The sequence below is a fragment of the Lepidothrix coronata genome, unplaced genomic scaffold (assembly GCF_001604755.1).
Source record: "Lepidothrix coronata isolate B3197 unplaced genomic scaffold, Lepidothrix_coronata-1.0 Scaffold33, whole genome shotgun sequence".
NCBI classification, from domain to species: Eukaryota; Metazoa; Chordata; class Aves; order Passeriformes; family Pipridae; genus Lepidothrix; species Lepidothrix coronata.
In genome coordinates this window covers 5454360-5475981 of record NW_016690213.1, presented here as the reverse complement: position 1 = coordinate 5475981, position 21622 = coordinate 5454360, and the positions used below count along the sequence as shown (strand labels likewise).

The following is a 21622-nucleotide window of genomic DNA, read 5'->3' as shown; positions in this document are numbered from 1 at the left end:
GAAAAATGTTTTTCAAACCTGCAGCTGGTTATTTCTGCAGGAGTTCCCACTTATATTCAGGTTTGATTGACATTTTGAAATGGCAGCTTTTCATGAAAAGCTGTTAACTTGTAGAATTTGGTTATGGTACTAAGACAGACTGACTTTGTTCTGCTGTTGGGGCCTGTCCAACCTAAACACAATCCTGCATCTGAATTTAATAGTGCTACTCAGCACAGGGAGCGTGGGCTTTTTTCTTTTTTCATTTTTCTTTTCTGTTTTTTTAACACTGGTGCTTCTGATGTGTTTTTGAACCTGACCTGATAGGTGCTCGTCTTGATAGCTTCTCTGTCAGTAATTGGATTAATTGGCGTTCCCATTTCTCCCTCTCCTGGGCTAGTTAGGTTTGTGCTAGGTTGTGTCATAATTTCAGTGATGGAATATCTTTTCCTTTTACATGATGAAAATAAGTGGAAGATGTTTTTTAATGACTTTACGAATACTACAGCGTCTGCCTTAAGATAAAAATTACTGTCTGCAGCCTTTATTACTATTTATTTTTGAAATTTGGGGTGTGAGGGAAAGCTCATGATATTAACAATTTTTCTGAGCAATGATTATTGATTTAATTTCTAGTCAAAAACTGAGAAAGCAGTGCATAACACAATTATTCTGCTGTCAACTTTACTGAGTTGGTCTTTAATATTATGTCAGAATGTTGAAAGTGGGAGAGACATTATGCAAAATCAGTTACACTATGCGTTCTTGCCAAGTTTCTAAATAAGGTTATAAAGTACCCATGTACATTAGCTGAGAAGAAAGAGGAATATTTTTCACTTTGAAAGAGATTACTGTTTAGATAAGGGATCTGAAAAAAGCAGAGATCCAAGCATCCTGGCATCTCTCCCTGGATGGATGGTCTTGCTTTAGTGTGAGGAGTAAAACATGGGAAAATATTTGGGATTTTCCTCAGGTTATCTGTACAGTCCTGTAAGAGTAAGTTTGTGTGATTTGTGTTTGGGAGCATTTAAACCTTGTTTTATAAGTATGTGAGTCATAGTGTAACCAATTACAAGTAATCATAGATTGTTGAGGTGCTGATAGATTAAGGACTTATTTTCTATATAGTGTAGTTAGAATTTCTAATCATCTGTTCTCTTATCTGGTTAGTTGCTTTCATAAAATCTTCCCTGTAGATTTGCACCTAAACATGGTGATACACAAGTTGATATACTCATCCAATCCCATGCCACTGTAGTTTGCTTAGGATGCTGAGGTGGCAATGTGAAATATGTCCTGCTTATGCTGTCTCTGCAAATGTCTCTTGGGTAAAATGTGGCACTGGTACGGCCACATTTTAGTTAATATTAAAAGCCATGTGAAATAAGATGCTTTATCTTTTTCTTTAAAATGGTCTAGACTAAGTGAAAGTGAATGTTTTTCTCAACTACCTGTTCTGTAGTTTCTGAATTTTGAAATTAATTTTTGAATGCTTGCAAGCTTCCTGTGAACTTTCAAAGTAAAAGCATTCTAGTTGCCACCCAGACATTACTGTTAAAAATTAATACATGCCACCACTATTCCTGCAAGCAAAGTCAGGATACGTGGGTACAAGCTTTTTGGTATACCCTTAAGGTCACCGTGAAATACTAGATCAATTGAATTAAATGGCAAACTGCCCACTGTCTTTAAATGGAGCCAGGATTTTGCCCTTTAACTCTATCAAGCCCTAAGGGCAAGCAGATTTCATTCTTCAACAGCCCCAGTGTGGCAGTGTTTCAAAGGAAAGTTGAGCTGTTGTGAAGTTTGACCCAAACTGTGCAAAATGCAGAGGGCAGTACCAGGACCTTGAACTGCACTTGGAAGTACAGGGCTGCAGGTAAATGGCTACTGTCCTGCTGGATTCAGTGAACATGCTGACTATTTTGAAATGCTGTCTGCCATGTCATTTGCTATAGGAAAACATTGTTTTCATGTACTATTGATTGGAAATAAACAGTCTTTGTTTAAAAATGATTAGGAGAATGCAGAGAACAGATGGAACTAACCAATATGATGCTGCTTCACGCTATTCCCTTGTGTGGTAACACGGGTTGGATTTTTCTTACAAGTAGCCAGTAATGGGACTTAACATTTAAAATTGATAATTTGATTTTTAATTACATAATTAATAGTAACTTTTTCAGGTATTCCTTCTTTAGCAATCAGTGCTAAATTTTCAATAATGTGTTTTGTCAATTCATATGATGTCTTTTTTCTAAAGAAGGATATGTAAAGACAGAATGTTTATCAATCAATTAAGGACTGAAACGCTAGTGATTTGCAATCACAGAGATCTTGGCTTGCAAGTTAAAACTTTAATGAAAATTGTTAATTTCAACCAGGTAAGCATACATTTAACCTTCAAACTCACTTGCTTTACAAGAGCAAGTGTTATTCTTATTTGCAGTAGTTTAAGTACTGTATGTTATTATTACAGAGCAAAATAAAAATTCTTTTGTGAACTTGGACTTTTTATGACACATTTATGTAGGAAGAGGAATTAAGTAGCCTTGTAACAATTTTCTTTCCTCTAATTAATTGTTTCAAGTGATGATACTTTATTTTAATTTTACTTCCTCAACTTGTATAGAAGTGCTGCTGTGAATGAAGATTCTTGTGCCTGTTTGCTTCCTTAAGATTAGCATAAATTTAGACATTACAAAACTTCAAAGTAGGTGGGTTGATAATCTGGACTTTCTTTGTAAATGTCAAACCCCTCCCCATCTGTTTGATTATTTTTCCCCCAGCCTTTATTCCTGCCTTGTAGTTGTCCTTCATTTTATTTCAATTTATCTGCTGGATGCAATGAACTGGAGAGGGGGAGTTAAGGAAATATTATTTCTGTTATGTCCTCTTAAATTTTTGTCTCTTCAGTGAAAGAGGTTTATGTCAGTGACAGATGCATTTATTCCTAAATTATAGAGAAAAGCTACTTTTAATCTTAATTAAGGCTGTTCCAAAGCAGTGTCCCTGATCATGTTCTCAGATTTGTCTTCTTAGAAAGTGTAAGTTGGCAGGGTTGCTAGCTGGGCTGACTTCTCTATCTGCAACTTCTTCTGTCTCTGGTGGTGTAGTAAAGCTGTGTTGATGGGTGTTATGTATATATGTTATGATGAACGAATATGTTAGGGATACCTAACATATGTTAGCTTTTCCTTACTTCTCTGAGGGCCATTGTTAGAAGTACCCTATTCTGAGTAGTGCTGTTATAGAACCCAGACATTTTACTGAAAGCACTTGTGTGGATAAGAAGGTTAAAGGTACAGTTATTGGCTTGAAGTGTATGCAAAATAGTATGTCCATGCTCTTTATTTTCATAGCATTCCTTCCCTCTGTGTGCACATGATTAGACTGTCTCTCTTTTATCACATCCTGAGATCTGATCCGATGTTGCTATTACCAGGTACCATATAATTTCCCAGCTCTCTTTAATAAGGCACAATGCTTCTTCCATAATCTTTTCTGAAAAGCCAGTGTCCCAAGTAAATGGCATATATTAATGTGTTGTTGGGGTTAGTTATTCAGGGCTTTGGGAAGAAATTTTTTAATGCTTCTATCTCTTGGGGCGTCTGCATCCTGAATTTGAGATACCTTTCAGAAGGGCTTTTTTCCATGAGTGTGGTTTTTTTTGCCTTTTTTTCTTCCATACCTTCTATAAAGTGCAAGTTACATCACTAGGACAAATAGAAAATAGATTAATATCTAAATTATTTAAAGGTATGAATGCTTTATGAAACCTTCTAACTAGTTGGAAATAATAGTGAATTCTGTTCACTATTGTGAATGTGCATGTGCAATAGTCTTCTGAAAATGTCAGCATGGTGACATTCCTGATATCTGAAGATATCAACAAGCTGGAACTGTTCTGTATTACAACACACTTGTATGTGACAAATTAGTTTTGTTGGTGAAATTTCAGGCTGCTGTGTAATAAGTTTTGCATAGCAAACTGCTTGCTGAATTTATGCTTGTTTTGTATTAGTTGCTATTGAAAATATTCTAATGCTGCAGCTCTCCAAGGGAACTCTTTCAGTAGCTATGACTTTAAGACGGAATTTCAGGTGGAGAAAATGTATGTTTTAGTGCAATAAGGTGCACCATGTGCAGATTGGAAAAGGAAGAAATCTGATTAGGTATCCAATGCTTTTCTGAAGCTTTAGAATTGAATGATGGAGAAGACTGAAAGTACTTAAATAACATATTTGTGCATAAGCCATTATGAAGAACATCAGTTGTAGCTTCTTGTTTGTTCCAAGTATAAATTTCAAAATGGTTGATGTGCTGGAAGCATTTTCTCTTCGTTTGAGAAACATTTTCAAGACGAAGTAATTATTTCTCTAATATGACATAATCTGTGTGAGTCTATGTGCAATGCTCTCTTCTCATTTTCTTAACCTATATGTACTTCAGTATACTTTGGACCAGGTTTCCATACCTCATACATAGAGGTCTTTGGTATGCATATCACTTGAGCCATTTTGATGTTGGTTTCCAGTTCTCTTTTAGAAGCATATGTGAAATAATAAAAATCTACTCCTCATAAATTCTATCTAACTGAAAAAAAAAAAAAAAAAACCAAAAACAACCCATCAGCAACAAACAAACAAAAAAACCCATCAACTCCCAAATCCAAGTGCAGGCCATTTTTATTTTTTTCACATTGTTTTACAAAGACAGCATCTTAGGAATATACTTAACTGAAACAGTGTTGGAGACATTCGTCTTACTTGGTTGTACATGTGAGATGGTCTAGTTGATGTGTCTAGCAGTTAAGTAGCAACAGGAGAACTTGGGATCAGTTTTTGAAGACATTTTTCCCACTGCTGGGATTTGACTGTGGTATTATATGGTTTTGTTTTCCAGCTTCTTGTCCAGTCCTTAAATCTTTTAGTCTGAGGGGACAGCCTAGTTACATCAAAATCTTGATTCCTACTTGAAAATAACTTGATGAAAGAGGGCAGCCTAATTTTTATGATTAGTGAACTGGGCATATGAGAACTTGCTCTGAAAGAGGACAGAAGAAGTTCAGTTGCAGAACTTTTTTTTACTCCTGTTGTAATAAAGACAATGGTTTAATGAGAAGTGGTTACTAGTTCTAAATATCATTCACTTTAGAATCTATGTTTTTAATTGTTTTTCAATGATGCATGGAAAAACTCAAAGCAAAGATACAAAAACATCTGTAAGCTGACCCTGGGCCGAGCGACCAGCGAACACAGCGATGAGTGCATTAACATCATAACATATCGGAGAAGCAAAATGTATGCTATTTGCTTCTGGGTAATGATGCTTGGGTTGCAGTTGGGAAATGAAGAATTGTGATCCTTTCTGTTTAATTTACTTCTTTTTTGGTTTAAAAGAAATTACTAAGTTCTTGTGGTGTTGATTTGTCATCTGTGAAACCGGGACTGTGTTCAGGTACCTATATCGAAGTAGTGTGAAGTTTAAAGGTTCTGCAATGTGTGTGCGACTGTGGCAGGGGAGGTTACTGCTCTTCTAATTTCACAATATCCTAACAAACCCACAACTGTTAGTGTAAGCAAATATCTGCCGGAAGTTCTGTCACCTACAGGTCAAAGTAGCCTGAGTAAGTACACCAAAACCAAAAGTCAGCACTCCGTATCTCTGCAGTACCAGCTATGCATTTTCTGCCACTGAAAGTTTGAAAGAAGAGTGCTTTTAATGTTTTATGAAGTGGCTTCAGAGTTTTCGAGAATGCACTACTCTAACGGGCAGATTTTCTGGACTCTTAGGAGCTGCATTTTCCTCTTCACATTCTTGACTACCTATGTTTTTAAAGAGTAAAAAATAGAGTAGTTTTTCGAAACTTTTCCTCTGGTGCTTTGTATTTTGTCAGCCTTGAACTTTTCTTAGTTTTTGCAATCACATGGAAAGCTAATTATTCTTCTAAGTCTACTGAACTGTCTACCATAGCTACTGAAAAGTTCCAATCTCCTACAGCATTCTCCTTTTACTTAATACTTTTACTTGCTCAATATTCAAGTAGCTTATCAGTAAACTTTGTTAGCTCTTTGCTCCAGCAGACTTGAGTAAACTTAAAAGTGTGTATGCAAGAATGCATACATTTCTTGTGGATGCAAGAATTGCCTCTGAACCTCAGGTGGTACACACCAAAGCTTTGTGACTGAGACCTGCATCCTCAGTTTTATGTTGGTCTGAGATGAGTTTGCAGGCTGGAAATGGTGCTAGCTGTCTGTGTATCCTACTTTTGCAGGGGAGGGATGAAGTTGGTTGGGCCAAAGTTAGTGAGGATGACTTGCCAGGCAGAGCTGTCTTTCTCATCGCACCATTATTTGGGTTGCTTCTGCTCCTTGCATTAGCTTGAGTCTGCCATGTTCTGTAGAACTGCAAGACTTACACTTGAGCTTCCTTGCCAAGCTTTGTGTGTTCCAGAAGATGAGGCTTGGCCGTAGCTCATCTGAGGTGTCTCAATTGTCTAATTTCCTATCAGAACAATTTCTGCCTTGTGTGAGGAAAAGTTGAAAGCTTGATGCCTTAATCTAAGTTATTTAAAATCATCCTTTGGTGTTCTTAAAATACAAATTCTATACAGGAAAAAAACCAACCAATAATAATTTCACGTTTCATATTTTAAAATTCTGGATTATTTTAGTATAACTAATTTGTCAAAGCAGACACACATTGAATAATCCTATCTAATAATTTGGTTGATCCATCTGATACCTCATCTCTTAACTCCCAGTCCTGCAACGCAGAGATAAAACTGCTACTGAACTGTTGTCTTTGATGAACTCAGAAGGACTTCAACCAGTGATTTCAATGGAGCAGGCCTTGATTTTGTGAGTCGTAAGTGATCTGCAAGTGGTGAGAGACAGACATAAATAAGTGCTGCAAAGTCAGAGGTGGTTTTAGTTCCGTGTTTGCTCGATAATATAGCAGCTTCCAGTTGTAAATATTTGCACAAATAGAGAACTCTATTCCCCCTACCTTACAAACATTATCAAAACCTGAGTGAGTAGTTGCTTCTTGGATTAAATGCTTTTATAATCAGAATTCATAAAGATATCTGATTTAAAAATTATGTTTTAGGACTTTCCCAAAGTATTAAATCTTAATTTTTCAAATACTTTATTTCTTATTTTAGTTTTTGTTTTTCCCAAGCTTACCTAAAACTTTAGTTAGGTTTTAGATCCTTTATAAAATAAGAGTTTTTTCCAAGGGAAGTAATGACCAGATTACAGATTTGCAATTAATATATTCATATGTGCAATAGTTAAAAGCTCTTGTAACTTGGTAAGTTTCTTGTAAAGTTTGAAAGTGAGTGATAGTAATACAATGATTATTTACAAGTACTCCATTAGAAGATACCTAAGAAAACTTTGTTCCAAACATTTTTTTATAAATTTGTTGCACTAAAAAATTATATATTATTTTACACATTTAAAAATAATTTAAATATTGTATGTTTAATGTTTTAAAGAAACCTTTTGAAAGAACTTCCAGATCTTGAGTATAACTAAGGACTGTGTTACGAGCCTACAAATCACAGCATCTGTCAGGGATGCTGATAAAATAAATGCTCTTTGATTTGTGCTCTTTCCCTTCTGCCTGCTGAGGTCTTATTTGTTTTTAAAAAAATATGGGTATTGCAAGAATACTCAATTGCTATTTTTCTTATGTGGGGTAGGACATGCACTGTTCTGGTTTATGCCATTCTACTAGTTAATTTTGATTTCTCACTTTTTATATTATACTAATCACATTAGTAGTAATGATCATATACTGTCAATAGCGATGGTCGTTCTGAAATGTTTGGTTTTGAGAATAACAGAAATGTTTGCATTCTTGTTCACTTGTAAAAATTGTCATTGAGAGCTTAAGTTTTTAGTGCTGACAAGTTAGCTAATTTATTATTGAGTCCTGTCAACTTTTCAACCTCCAGTGTGCAAACGTTTTGTTTATGCTGTATATAAATATGTACTAAATGTGCATATCTTAATGCAATTTGTATTAGGCTTAGTGCAGAACAGATTTTTGAAGACACAAACTTACTACATCATAGTAATTTTTTTTATCAATTAATTACTTATGCTTTTGCTTTAAATATACCTTGCTGTTATACGTAATGAGTGGTGCTGAAATTGGTTTCATTTATCAAAGATGTGAATGACACAATGGATGCTTATGTACTCTGCCTGTCAAATCCATAAATGCTGGTAACTGAGCTGACTTCTGTTTTTCCACATGTTTCCTGGTTTTCTGTCAGCTTTCAGTCTTCCACGGGTCATTCAGTCAACACTACCCTGAGTGACTTTTTTGAGTTGCCGTATGTCAATCACATTTATTTTTTCTGCTTTCTAATAGGCAGAGAAAATAAGCTTGCTTTATTTGGTTTTGGCTGTCTTCTGCATGACAGTGTCTTGCATTCTGTTTCATTCCTAGCTGATTTTTGCTTTTAGCTGAGCTGTGGAAGAGGTTGGGGATCAAGGGGGAAGGAGTGCCTGATGAAAGTAAAGTAGGAGCCAAATAGAAGAGAGGGAGATAGCAGTAGGATCTGCAAGTGTTCTTTAAGCATATTCCATTTGAACTGATCTGCTTTAAAAATAGAAAAAGTTGAACTTCCTTAATGTTTTCTCAGCAAGCATTTTCAGGAGGTGGTGTCACCTTAAATAAAAACCTTTTTTTTTCTTCTTAATTATATCTTGACTAATTCTGTTGGTGTGGGATTGAAAGACTGCTGAATTTCATTGTTTGGCATCTGCATTTTTTCCTAATGAGGGAATGGATATGTCATTGTATCAAATACATTCTCAGTGCATTGCTGATATGAGTTACCCGGCGTGGCAGTTACTAAGCGTGTTTGTGTACTAAATTTGAGAAAGCCAGTGAGCATAAGAAGTTGCTTATAGGAGACACCTAAGATACAATAAAATATGCATCAAATGTACTAATCTTTCCTTTCTAGAAGATACCCTTAAATGAATTTGTGGTTTTGTTGTAGTTTTTAATAGTATTTGAAGTAGCACATTCCTCGTTAGAGAAGAACGAGAGAAATCCCAACATATCTTCAATGGAGCTGGAAGAAGCATGTGTATTCATGTAGACTCTTACCAAGCTTCTCACATCTCCTGGGGACTCCCTTTGCTGTGAGGGAGGCTGACGGGAACTCTATACCCAGGAGCTGCTATTCCTCACCCATCTGCTGCAGGGCGATGGATGGTCAGTGACTTCAGACAAAACAGAATTCCCACAGATGAACAGACTCACTCAGGCTTCATGATTTCTGTTTTGTCCCTCTAAAAAATATACTATTCCCTCTCCCTCTATTAGTGTAATCTTTCTTTTTTTCTTATCCTTCATCACTCTTCAGGAAAATCTCCAACTGAATGTGTTGCCTTTCACACACGTGATCTGTGAAACTCCACTTCTGGTGGTCCTTATAATTATATCCACCCTATATTTGTAGAGCTTTAAGAACCCCAAAATACATATTTGGACTGAAATTCAAATATAAAGCTTTTCACCATTAGTAATTTGTATGATCACCTTTGGGAAAAATGTCCCTCTGAAATCTCCACGAATGATGTGGTTGATTATAATTACAATTCAGATTGCAACCCCCCAGTCACATAACAATATGCATTGGAGAAAACTGGTACCTGCTCTGGAAAGAGGAAGGTGTTTTTGGGTATATATCATTTGCTGCTAGCTTGCACATGTCAAAGAAGCTAACTTTAGCCATTAGACACGTCAGCAATGGGACCAAATTTGTGTAACAAGCTTAGCAGTATTACTGCTTCTGTTAGGACACAAGTACCAGTAAATATAAGATGAATTCCATCAATATACAAGTAACTCAAAGCATTTACATGATAAACTGGTACATTTATGTTGGTATTTTTTTAATGTTAGAGCTGACAGACTTTGTTTTTGTTCTGTCGTTTTCTTTGAAAATATAAATCCATTTCTCTCTCTTGGGATATTTCAGTAATAGTAATATGCTGTTAAAATAAACAGAATTTGGATTTTTGAAACAAGAAATGAGTGAGAGTTAAGTACATAGAATAACAATATATCCTATAACAATATAACATTTGGGGAAACCACAAACAATCTTCAGAAGAAATGCTGGAAGTTAGATCCTTTTATCAAACATCAGAGGGATAAGCTTGTTTTCTTAGAATCTAACTGGAAGGGATTTTCCAGTGGATGCTAGAGATTAAAACACCACTCCTGAACTTGCAACTTTTCCACCTGACATGTAAGGTGCATTTTAATTTTTTTCCTAATTCTGAACATGAAAAGGTGGGCCTCCTTAGGCTATTTCTGTTACATTAGTCCCGCTGTACTTAGGGGTTTGTTATGAATACGTTTTGCTTTTGTGGTTTCGCAAGCATTTGAAATGCAGTTAATTGTATATAGGTTACAGCACTAGTAATGTTTTTCCCTTTTTAAAATTTTAAAACACATTTCCATGGATTGTATCTCTGTGAAATGATATAGTTTTGAACTTTGCTGTTGTCCCACCTAATTTCTCTTCCAGTAAATGTCATTCAGTTTGCACAGTTTTTAAAAAAAAAAAATAGTATTATTTCAAGAGGCGTGTTGGCTGGTCACACACGCCAATATTAAAATTCATGGATACAGAAGTTAATGGTGGGTACCAACAAAATGTTTTATGGAGTGTTAGAAGTGTTTCAGGACTTACTTAGACAGAAAAAAGTTAAATTGCATTTACTTTATTGAAGGCTGACTTTTTGGATTCAAAGGACGACTGAGGTATAACTTGATCAAAACCCAAAATAGATTGTCTGGCATACAGCTCAGTCGTATTTAGAATGAATGTTGATCTTGTTATAGTACTGTAATACTGAGCCTGGGTCAAGAACCTGCAGGTTGCTGCCCAGACTTGAGAACTCATCCCCTGCCCACTGCTTTCTAACCAGCATCATTAGGTCATGTCTGCACTACATTTGTAGGCTCTGCAGGGTATGAATAATTCCTGTGCAACTGTGTTGGAAGGTACCTTGCTTGACTCTTGGGCATTGTAAAGTAATAACGATGCACAGGCTGGTCACGTCAATATCTACTAATGTTTGTAAATGTAAAAGAATTATTTAAGAATTGCTGTGCAGTAAAATTTTAAACTGTTTGGATTTGTCTTTCAGAGATACATGCAATCATACCATACTTTCTGAAATTACGATTTTTATAGGGAATCAGGAAAAGGTTACCAAATGCATTGTAATTATGTGTATTATGTGTATTATGTTTTTAGTGTTGTGCGGGGATTTTGTTAAATTGCTGAAAGTGAAGAGATTGGAGTTGTAGTTTACTTGCATGTTAAAGCTGCCAGTTCCAGTCTAGCACTAGTAATCTGTTGTTCAGGCAAAGTTAGTGTGCTGATCCACTGTTTATGCTCGTGCAGATGGACTAAGTACAGCCTCGAGGCTTCATGTGAGCAGTGGTTCTTTGACTTGATACATTTGCCATGCTGATGACAAATGTATTTTTACAGTGTTTGTACTGCTATACTGCTAGAAATAACTGGGCTGAGAGGCTATTTAAAATACTGCTTTCCTTTTGTGCATATCAACAGGTTTTTGAAACTGGAAAAGGGCTTTCAATTACAGCTGTAGTAGCACCATCTCAAGGAACAGATAGGATTTTAGTAATGTTAATTATTTCCAGCGAGTTTTTGTAGCTCTTGAAACTGAGTGACACAACAATCCTTGTTCTCTGCTTCATACCATATGACAAGAAAAGATAGCTGAAGTATTAGGATATAATGACAGGACAGAACTATCATGTGCATAATAGACAGGTCTTCTTAAGCACTATTCTTTAGTATTAAACTATTCTTTAGTATTTTATGCTGTGATTAATGAAAGTACATGAAATGAACTTAAATTGACTTTTTTTGCATAGGTTTGCAGAAATATGAAGTATTTTGAAATATTTTTGCAATATACAATATAATTTTTTTTCTGGCAATTTTAACAAGTTTTCCACAGACTAGTTTGAGCATTAATAGTGACCAGAGATCTAAATAGCAACTCTTGGTTTTCTTTCATGTTCACCAATGTAAGTTATATTTGGGATACTCTTTATGAAATATTAGAGAAATGTAATGTTTGAATTTCATTTATTGGTTGACTTCAATTATTTATTGTAGCAGTTTCAATTAATCAAGTAATTTTCTGTATCTTGTTCCCTGGCTCACTGGATTATTCCTTAGAAAACAAATACTAAAATATGGTTGCAGTGCCCAATATTTCCAAGGGCAGATTAATTTCTAAAGTCCTCCCCACAAAAAACTCAAACCAAACAGCTGTCCAAGTACTTGCTAATGCTATCTGTGAAGCAAGGTGGCTTTGTTTTCTGGCAAGTGATGATGAAATGAAAGTTTGCGGATTTGCACTGGACATCCTGCAGTTTGTGTCAAGTCCCTTATTTCTGTTGGCCTTAGTTTCCATAAATTGGGGATATTGATACTTTCGTTGTTTGGAAATCATCATATAAAGTCTCCTGCTTCAGATTTACTGTTGCAACCATGTGAATATTTTAATGGTAGTCGTTTCTGAGTATCCTTTTAATAAAACCTTAGTAACGTATTTGCGTGGTAAGTTCAAGATATTTGAAAGTTGCACCAAAGGACATACTCCTACTTGTTAGACATAGGTGTCAGAGCACCTTGTGTGCTTGACTCTGAGCTTAAAGACTATACTTAACAGTTTTAGCAGGGACACCCTCATGCACAGGGGTATATTCAGAGTCAGTGTTCATAGTAGGGAGAGTGTTTTATTTAGAAGGCTTTGCAGGGGATCAACTGGTGCAACAGTTTGCCACAGTGTGTGAAGGGGTTGTCAGAGGCTGTGTAGCATGAAGTTCTGCATAAGCTCACCTTGAAAGCAGCCTTGCATTTTGAACTTGGGCTTTGTTTGTGTGGGTTTTATTCTGATGCTCTTAATGCAACAGTTCGTCGTTCCTGCCTTTACAGACCTGTTGTAGAGAGTGAGTAGCATGGCGTGTGTGCTTCTAGTAGTGTCTGAATAATCTGATACCACCCCAGTGCATATAAATAGTACACAGAAGTATATAATACTGTCTAACCTCTGATATTTGAGAAGATGAGTGAAACTGTTGGAAAACTGGGAAGTGCACTGCACTTTACACTTTTCTGAAGTATAACCTGTTAGCAGTAGTAAGTCTTGGCAATGGTTTTGGGATAATAATGTTTTAACTGCTTTTAGAAAACAAATGCATAACACTTCTCTGCTTTGCATCAATGTAAAGGGTCTAGAAATTTCTTCATCATAGCCAAAGGAAGCTGTGATTGTCAGTGGCTGCTTCTTGGGAGGCAGATTTGCCATCTGGAAAGTTTTCCTAGTTTTTGCAACTTAACATCATTCGCTAGCTGAAAGTATCTTACTTCTGTGAGGTATTGCTAGCTTAGGGATTGTTAACTTAGGGAGTGTTTTATGCTTATCCTGTTCTGTCACATCTGCTCATTGACTTTATCTGTGCCTTCACGTGCATTTTGTGATATGCACTCCAAGTCGTACAACTGTTATGTGCTGGAGTAATAAAGAAAAACTTGTGCACGTCTTGTTTTGTTTTTTTAATGATGACTGGCAAACACCAATAAAGTTAAAAGATACAAATCATCTTTGAGAGACCTGAGAACTTCTTGTCTTCCTGGTAAGAGAAATATGCAGTTGAGTATTACAGTTTTTTCAAGATATGTGTATTCTATCACATGAATTTTACACAAACTATTACATCCACAAACTCAGATCTTTAGATAAATGCCAACTTTACATTTGAAACTGAGAATCTGTGAGCACTGGTCTTTCTTCCACTGGCATAAATATTTCAGGATACTTAGCTTTTGATTGTGATATATCCTTTCCTTGGTTTGCAGGGAGTATAGTTGGCTGAATTAGTATCTAGGTTCACTTTCCACAGGCTGGAAATAAAGCTTCTGCTGGATCAAATCTCTTCCAAAGAACTGCTTAGAAAAATTAGGCCAGATCAATGGATTTCCTTCTTTGCTACACCTTATGCTATAAGACATTGTGGAGACTGATTAGTGTCTCTATTTGAATCATGTAACTTCATATTGTTCCCTCTGTAGAATGATCATCTTAACGAATGAGACTGAAACCTAGGGAAACAGCAGTTTAGTCTTCTCTTTGCCACTGTATATATTCTATAGACTCTATATTCTAAGCAGTTGTTTTAGACCAAATTTATTTTTAGAGGTGGCCAAGACCTGCTACAGTTAATAGACCTCGTTAATGTGACTTGTGAAACTATATCATAATCAACTTCCAGGTACTTTTGAGTCAATAACCTTTCCTAAAAGTAAAAGGATTTGTCCTCTGCGTTTTTTTTCTTCTTTTGCCTGCCTTCATCACAATGCAAAAAAAAATTAAATTAGTATCTTTATCTTACAATGAACCGCAAATTAAAAATTTAGTGAAAACCTAGCCCAGTATTTGGCAGCTGTACTTGGCAGGGAAGAGAAGATGTGGGTGTTGTTTCTCAACAGTTTTATTCTGGGTTTTGTGCTGTGTTGTATAAATACATCCTTGCAAGAGCGTGCATGTGAGCTGGAAACCTGTAGCTCTAGTATATTACACAGCTGATGCCAGGAGGAGGAGAGCATATATAGAAGATCCTCATTAAGAGAAGCTGCATCTTCAGTAAGTCAGAAAAATAGAAATATAGGACTTCATTTAAAGGTGTGGGTTTTTATTTATATTTCTTTATTCAAAAAAGAAGTTATTGTGTTGTAGTAGCAACACTTCAGTAAGTAGAAACTGATGTTTGATCTGCCAAGTGTACAAGTAAGCTTTGTGGCTGTAGGACCAAGACTCTGTGCAAATGCTGGTAGTTATACATGTACATATTTTTTTGCATTTAGAGTTTATATAGGAGAAGTAATATTGCTGAAATATGAGCTTCTTGTTTGTAAGTAACTTTATTATGTATCACATCAAGAAAAATACATCACATTACCTGAAATAGAGAGCTGTGAAATACATTGCCTGAAGTTTTACGATTTTTTCAGTTATTAAGCACTGCTTGATGAACTACTAGTGTCAGTAGATTGGGATTGATGCTATTGACATGTTAAACTTAACCATGAAATCTTTAAAAGATATGAATGGCTTAGAAGGTAAAACAAAGTAGTGGATGAAGTGTTTGGGGTCTTGGCTTGGATCCAGCTTGATGTCCTAAATGAATGCATCATGAAACCACAACAGATCAACCCAGATTTACATGAGTGATGTATAAGAGCCCTGAAGCTAAGCCAACATAGTGATTGAATTAGCTCCTGCATTTAGAGAGGCTTCTCCCTCCAGGTCAGACTTCTAAGCACTGGTGGGCTTGTGTGGGGATCTAGCAGTTACAGATTGAAGTATGCCTACATTTAAGAGGAAAAGAAATCTTAGAGCTTCAGAACTTTTAACTTTGACAAGTGTGACTGATTTTCTTTTCAGGAGGAAAGGGGGAAAACTCTATGAACAGTAATGGAAAAACTGGAAGAATTTCCATTAGTGGTGCTTCGGTCAAGGACCTGCCAATCTTCCTAGAAGTATCTGTTCAAAATCTGAAACATTCTGTTGCTATGGGGTTGATACAGACCTTATGAATTGCCCACCTTCATACAATACCTGGCTTATTCTTTTAGTAAATAATAACTATACTGTAGTGTGATGCTCATAAATTGGAAAATCTTGCAAATGTCTGTGTGTGCAGGTGCCAAAGTACAGCATTTGTGATCTTTATTTTTAAAATATTATCTTATTTTTAATAAACTGATTTTTTAAGTAAATAAATGTCAGATTAAAGACAAGACATAGGGGATGACTAGAAGCATTATTCCTTTTGAGTAATCATGTGTTTAATACAGTTTAGTTTTACAAGATGCAGGGAAATAGTTATTAAAAACAATACAGGGACATGAAGAGTGTCTTTATTCTAGAGATCTGTATCATGACAAAGATGTTGTAAATAGATACTGGAGACCTTCTAAAAATATATTCTACAATTCATATTTTTAACTAGTACCCTCACATAAGATATAGATAAGTTCCATCAACTATTTTAATAATGTTAGTGTTGTTTAGAGTTCTTATTTATGTATGCTTTGATACTTCAGTAACCCAGTATCTCCATTTTTGTTTCTCAGCATGATGTATCACAGACCTTGCTCAAAGCAACTCTGGACAGTGTGGTTGAAGAGTGTGTTAGCTTTGTTGGAGTTGATATTAACATCTGCTCAGAAATACTATTAAGGTGAGTAAAACATTTTCCTATTCCAGTAATTACATGGCTCTGGATCACAGAGTCTCTGTTTAGTCTGCCATCTGACTCAAGCTCAGCTGGAGCAAATGGCTCTTGTGTTAAACTTCCAATTACATGAAAATGACACAGTAAGACAGTATTTTACTGAATCATTAGGAGTCACTTTTTAAGGATCTGTGTTATTCTCCAGGGTAGAACTATTCTTCAGAGAAAAACAGGTATTTAAAGATTTTGAGCCAACACTACAATTTTAGAAAAACGTGATATAATTAATTTGTGTTTTTACACTGAGAAAGGGATTTTCAAATGTACTTTCTGTCTCTTAGAAGGTATTTTTATAGGTACTGCTAAGTGGAACAAGTTGTAAAAGTTGGGCGAGGAAAGGAGAAAAGGAAAGATTTAAGGGGAAACTTGAAAAATTTACTGGGGTTTTTTTTCGGTAGTCATGCCATGTTTACTTGGAAAATGTTCTGTACTTTATTTTTCTTGGTTAGAAAGTAAAAGCTCATTCCTTCTTGAGCGTGTAGAGTTCAGTGCGGTTTAGGTGACAAACTCTTCAGAAGAGCAAAATTGTTGGTGTCATCCTCCATAGTATGAGAGAAAGAAAAAGAATGTCCAAAATCTTGGTAGTGAAAATTATATTAGGTATCAAAGTTAGGAAAAATGTATTCTTGCTAGCTCTATATTTTAATCTTTTACCCCTTATCGTTCTTAAAAACATCTTTTCATATTTTGAAAGAGGGTCTCTTTCTATTCATTCTGGTTTTATATTTTCTCTTCCATATTCTTTTTCTGTATGCCCAGCCCTTAGCCTGATATCTGATTTCTTCTATCTTACCTGCTTTCAAATTTAGATCACCTTTTAGTAAGAAAGCAAGCAGTACCTAAATGGCAAATGCACCCATTTTCATCCATAGAATCATAGAATAGAATGATAGAATATGCTGAGCTGGAAAGGACCTATCAGGATCATCAAAATCCAACTCTTGGCCCTGCACAGGACACCCCAAGAATCACATCCTGTGCCCGAAAGCATTGTCCAAATGCTTCGTGAACTCAGACAGGCTTGGTGTCGTGACCACTTCCCTGGGGAGCCTGTTTCAGTGCTCAGCCACCCTCTGGGTGAAAAACCTTCTCCTGATATCTGATTTAAACCTCCCCTGACTCAGCTCCGTGCCGTTTCCTTGAGTCTTGTCACTGGTCACAAGAGTGAAGAGATTGGTACCTACCCCTCCACTTCTCCTCCTTAGGAAGTTGTAGTACTGTGATGAGGTCTCCTCTCAGTCTCATCTTCTTCAGGCTGAACAAGCCAAGTGACCTCATCTGCTTCTTATAAGGTCTTCCCTCTAGACCTTTCACCATCCTCATGGCCCTCCTTTGGACAGTCTCTAATATGGTTTTTTTTATGTTCCATGAATCAAAGCCTACGTGAGGCCATGCAAGAGGTGAGCATTGCCAGCCTTCTGCAGGATACAGTTATTTTGTGCACTTCAGGATAAACCATCAGCCTGAGGTGCTACACTCTTCAAAAACTTATGAATGTGGGGTGACCCTGTCCAGACGTGGTTATAGTGATAACCACGTTGAATAAGTACTTTGTGTGGTCTAGTTAACCTGGCTTACAATGCTTATGTGCATGTGCCAGCATCAAGTTCTGGATCTAACTTGATCCTCAGCAGTTCAGTTCTGCTACTCTGTGTAGGTGCACTGTAAGTTTCCCTCAGTCATGCAGTTCATGAAATTGTCACCCTAGCTAGATTGTACCATGAGCAGGGCTTTCTGCTTGTGGTTTCTGATGCTTCAAATATACTTCTGGACACATATTACACATGGAAGGGATGACAGTGCTACAGTGTTTGCATTACTGGTGAGTATTGTGCTTGAAAGACTTGAGATCGTCAGTGGAAAATTCTGTGAACTGTGTGATGTGCCTTTGTGTCAGTGTGCTGTGATGTGTCAGTGTAAATAAGCCGGATTTCATAATGTTTCTAAGAAATTTTTGAAGAAAATTCCATTCCTAATGATTAATATTCTGACTGTGGTTAAAAGTGTGTCCCTCCAATTTAATTCTGAGCTTTCACCAACTTTGGATTATTTTTTTAACTTTTGCTTGAGACTTAGAATAATGGAAAGATTTTTTTTTCTTTTTTCTGGAGTTTTTACTGTTTGCTGGTGGTGTTTTTCTGGAACTGGTCCATGCCATTCTGCAAACAGATCTCTGCTGCCGTTGACTTAAAGCAGTGGCATCTGATGTGGAACCTAGTGGGTGACATTTCCTTCTCTAGTGCCAGGAGTAACTGCCCATGAGAGCTCATTTCCCTCTTTCAGTGATTAGCATACTCCATACACAGAAAGTTGCACTCACATGTACATACAGAAAATGTGCAGCAAAGCCACTGCTTCCTGAAGGAACTTGGCTAACTACTGTTGCACTTCACAGGTAAGTTCTTTGCCAGATCCAAGTTACACTCAGAACAACTCAAGCATCTTGTTCCCAGCTGCTTTTTATCTCAAGAACAGCTGAGAGAAAAGAAACAAGCTTTGTGGATTGGTTAAATTGTGTGAGGAAGGCAAGCTGCTCCCAGCCACTCTCTTTCTGGATAGCAGACATCAGCCCTTCATGTTGGGGCAAGATGTTTTGGTACCAATGGAAGAGCTGAGAGGAGGGTGTTCATACAGGAACAATTTATCTGTCCTGAACTCTCCTCCCACGTTGTTTCCTGAAGAGGGCAGCTGGGGGGAAGGCCATAAGACATGACAAATTGAATTGGTGTTACAGAAATAGCCAACAGATCATAAATTACACATCCCTGGCTTACTAGTTAAGCATGTGCAAAACCATATTGCTATGCTAAGTTTTGTTGACTTGAGTGGATTCCTTCCATAGAACTACGAGAAGGGATCCTTTTTCAGATGATGCCTTTGCTCTGGGTGACTTTTTGCTAATTTCTTAGCAGTTTTTAAGTTTGGTCAACCAGATTTTCTACAGAAATGTGTATCCTTGTAATGGATAGTACTTACATTAATGACCATTTGATGGTAATTAAAGTATTTTGTGAACTTTTCTCTTAGACACATTGCAGGACTGAATGCTAACAGGGCTAAAAATATAATTGAATGGCGAGAGAAGAACGGACCGTTTATAAACCGAGAACAGCTCAAAGAAGTTAAAGGTTTGGGTCCCAAATCCTTCCAACAGTGTGCTGGCTTCATCAGATTCAATCAAGAATATATAAAGACCTTTTGCAGGTAATAGAGATTTTACCTATTCTGACTGAATTATCCAAAATAGTACAAGACGACTTTGTCCCCTTTTCTGTTTTGTATTCAAACTTGAGACTCGAGGAATCCTAGACCCTTGTGCTCTGAAGGACAACAAATAAACTTATTGAAGTCAGTGGTTGAAGATAGTTCTTCCTCTGAATAGTCATGACTTATTAGCCTAGTCCTCTAAGTCAGGGTTTCGATAAATTTGTAAATGTAATTTAAAATTCTGTCACTGAATTGGTAGAAGAAACTTGTCATGCAGCAGTATTGTGATCTGAGACATTAAAACTTTAGTCTTGTGTTTTCAGGCATAATTTAGAGATTTGTAAATTAATTAATTTAATTTTGTAAAGATTGTTTGGCAGAACTTAATGGTAGTAAACTAGTGCGGATTTTTTGAGAGTTTCAATTCCTTAACTTGGAGAGAGGAATTTGAATAACTGCCTGGATCAAACTCTGTCTGTGTTATACTCCTCTGCCTAGCAAGCGTGATACAACTGCCTTCTGTCTCAAATATGTGAGGCCTTTTCCCAAGCTCAGTTTTTCAACAGGGGGTCATGTTCATCCCTGTCATCTCATTCCCTAATTCTGTACCAAGTCTTTTCCACTTGTAACCATTCTTAGTGATCCTCTTGATCTGAAATCTTTCCTTTTTACAACTGAAAATGCCCTTTCTAGGGCAATTTCTCTTCTCCTGCCTTTCTCATTTCTCCTTCCAAAATAAAGTACTAAGAAAGGGCACAGTGGTAGCACCGCACCCACCCTTTTGCCAGTGGCTCTTCTCAAAAAATATTTTCCTGGGAAGCACATGCTGTTTTTTAGCCAACCCAATGCTCAGAAGCAATACTGTATTCCCAATTGCTGCTGGCCAAAGAGCACATGCGTAACTTCCAGGCAGGAGGTAGGCACATTAGGACTGGCTTACTGCCCAGATGGAAGGTATACAGATTGGTTGCCCATCTGGCAGGGAAGCATATGCTGCAGGCCAAATGGTGCTCACTGTAAGCACCAGAAGACCAAAGAAATTGCTTCCAAGGCTGTATATGATCGATAGGTCTTACCGTGTACAGATGTGTTCTAGTGAATGCTGGAATACAAGAGAGGAAGAAAGGCTGATGGCTTTTTTTTTTTTCCCCAAAATATTTACTGGTGAAATGTGAACATTGTTTCGGATATATTTTTTTTTTTTACCTTGCTGGAGCATGATTCTGATCTTGGTCAGATTCCATAAAACTTGAGAACACTGTATAACCTGAGAAATGGAGTTTGGGGCCAAATAAAGCTCTAACACCATCACCTCCAGAACATTTCTTGTGGGTCCAAGTGACAAAATAAAAACTTTTGAAATGGATTTCAAGAAGGTTTCATTTTTGTCCTTTCTAATCATGTTGGTGGCTGTAGAGTGTTGTACAAAATACTTCTTGTGCTTTCTACTTAAGTGAACAAATAGTGATTATTTTAAAAATTGATATGGAAAGAGAAAATTTTGTCTGCATTTCGGTCAACAGTTGATGAGTAGAATCCAAAGGACCAGTGCTAGTTCCAGGTCCTTCAGTATGCTCTGTTTTGTCCTCCAAAAGCAGGGACTACTTGTGGTTTAGGAAACAAACAAAGAGGCACGAAAGGAGTGTTTGCAGTAGGAGTCATTGATGCCTTTACTATATTCTGAGCAATTTTTTTATTTAAGAGAAACTTCAGGGGGAAAAGTATGTTGGTTTCATGCGGGGACACTGGCCTAGGATCATCTTCATTGAGAATGACATGTCCATTTTTGATTTCTGGCAGTAATAAGAAAACTGAACTTGGAAGTCGTGCACTTTTGACGAAAGCAGGTGCTCTGGGTAAAAAGAAGAGTAAACCAATACCATGTGCCTGGCAACAGCCCAATCCTTTGGACCAAACTTGTATTCATCCAGAATCTTACAACCTTGCAGTGAGGTAAGTAGTGGGAAAGCTTTTGAAGCATTGACAGCATCAATTTTTAAAATGAAAGTACTGATTTTTCTGTCAACAGTCTGCTCAGCCTTTTGAGACA

At 36.7% G+C, this 21622-nt stretch overlaps 1 protein-coding gene across 5 annotated transcripts in view; it reads left to right on the top strand.

The window, feature by feature from the left end:
* SRBD1 (S1 RNA binding domain 1) overlaps positions 1–21622 on the top strand; it is a 123819-nt gene that overhangs the window by 88280 nt on the left and 13917 nt on the right. For all 5 annotated transcript variants that reach the window (XM_017811773.1, XM_017811775.1, XM_017811772.1 and 2 more), the window contains 3 exons: positions 16205–16311; positions 19393–19569; positions 21373–21525. In XM_017811773.1, the coding sequence (XP_017667262.1) occupies positions 16205–16311; positions 19393–19569; positions 21373–21525 (437 nt within the window). The remainder of the gene's footprint in view (positions 1–16204; positions 16312–19392; positions 19570–21372; positions 21526–21622) is intronic.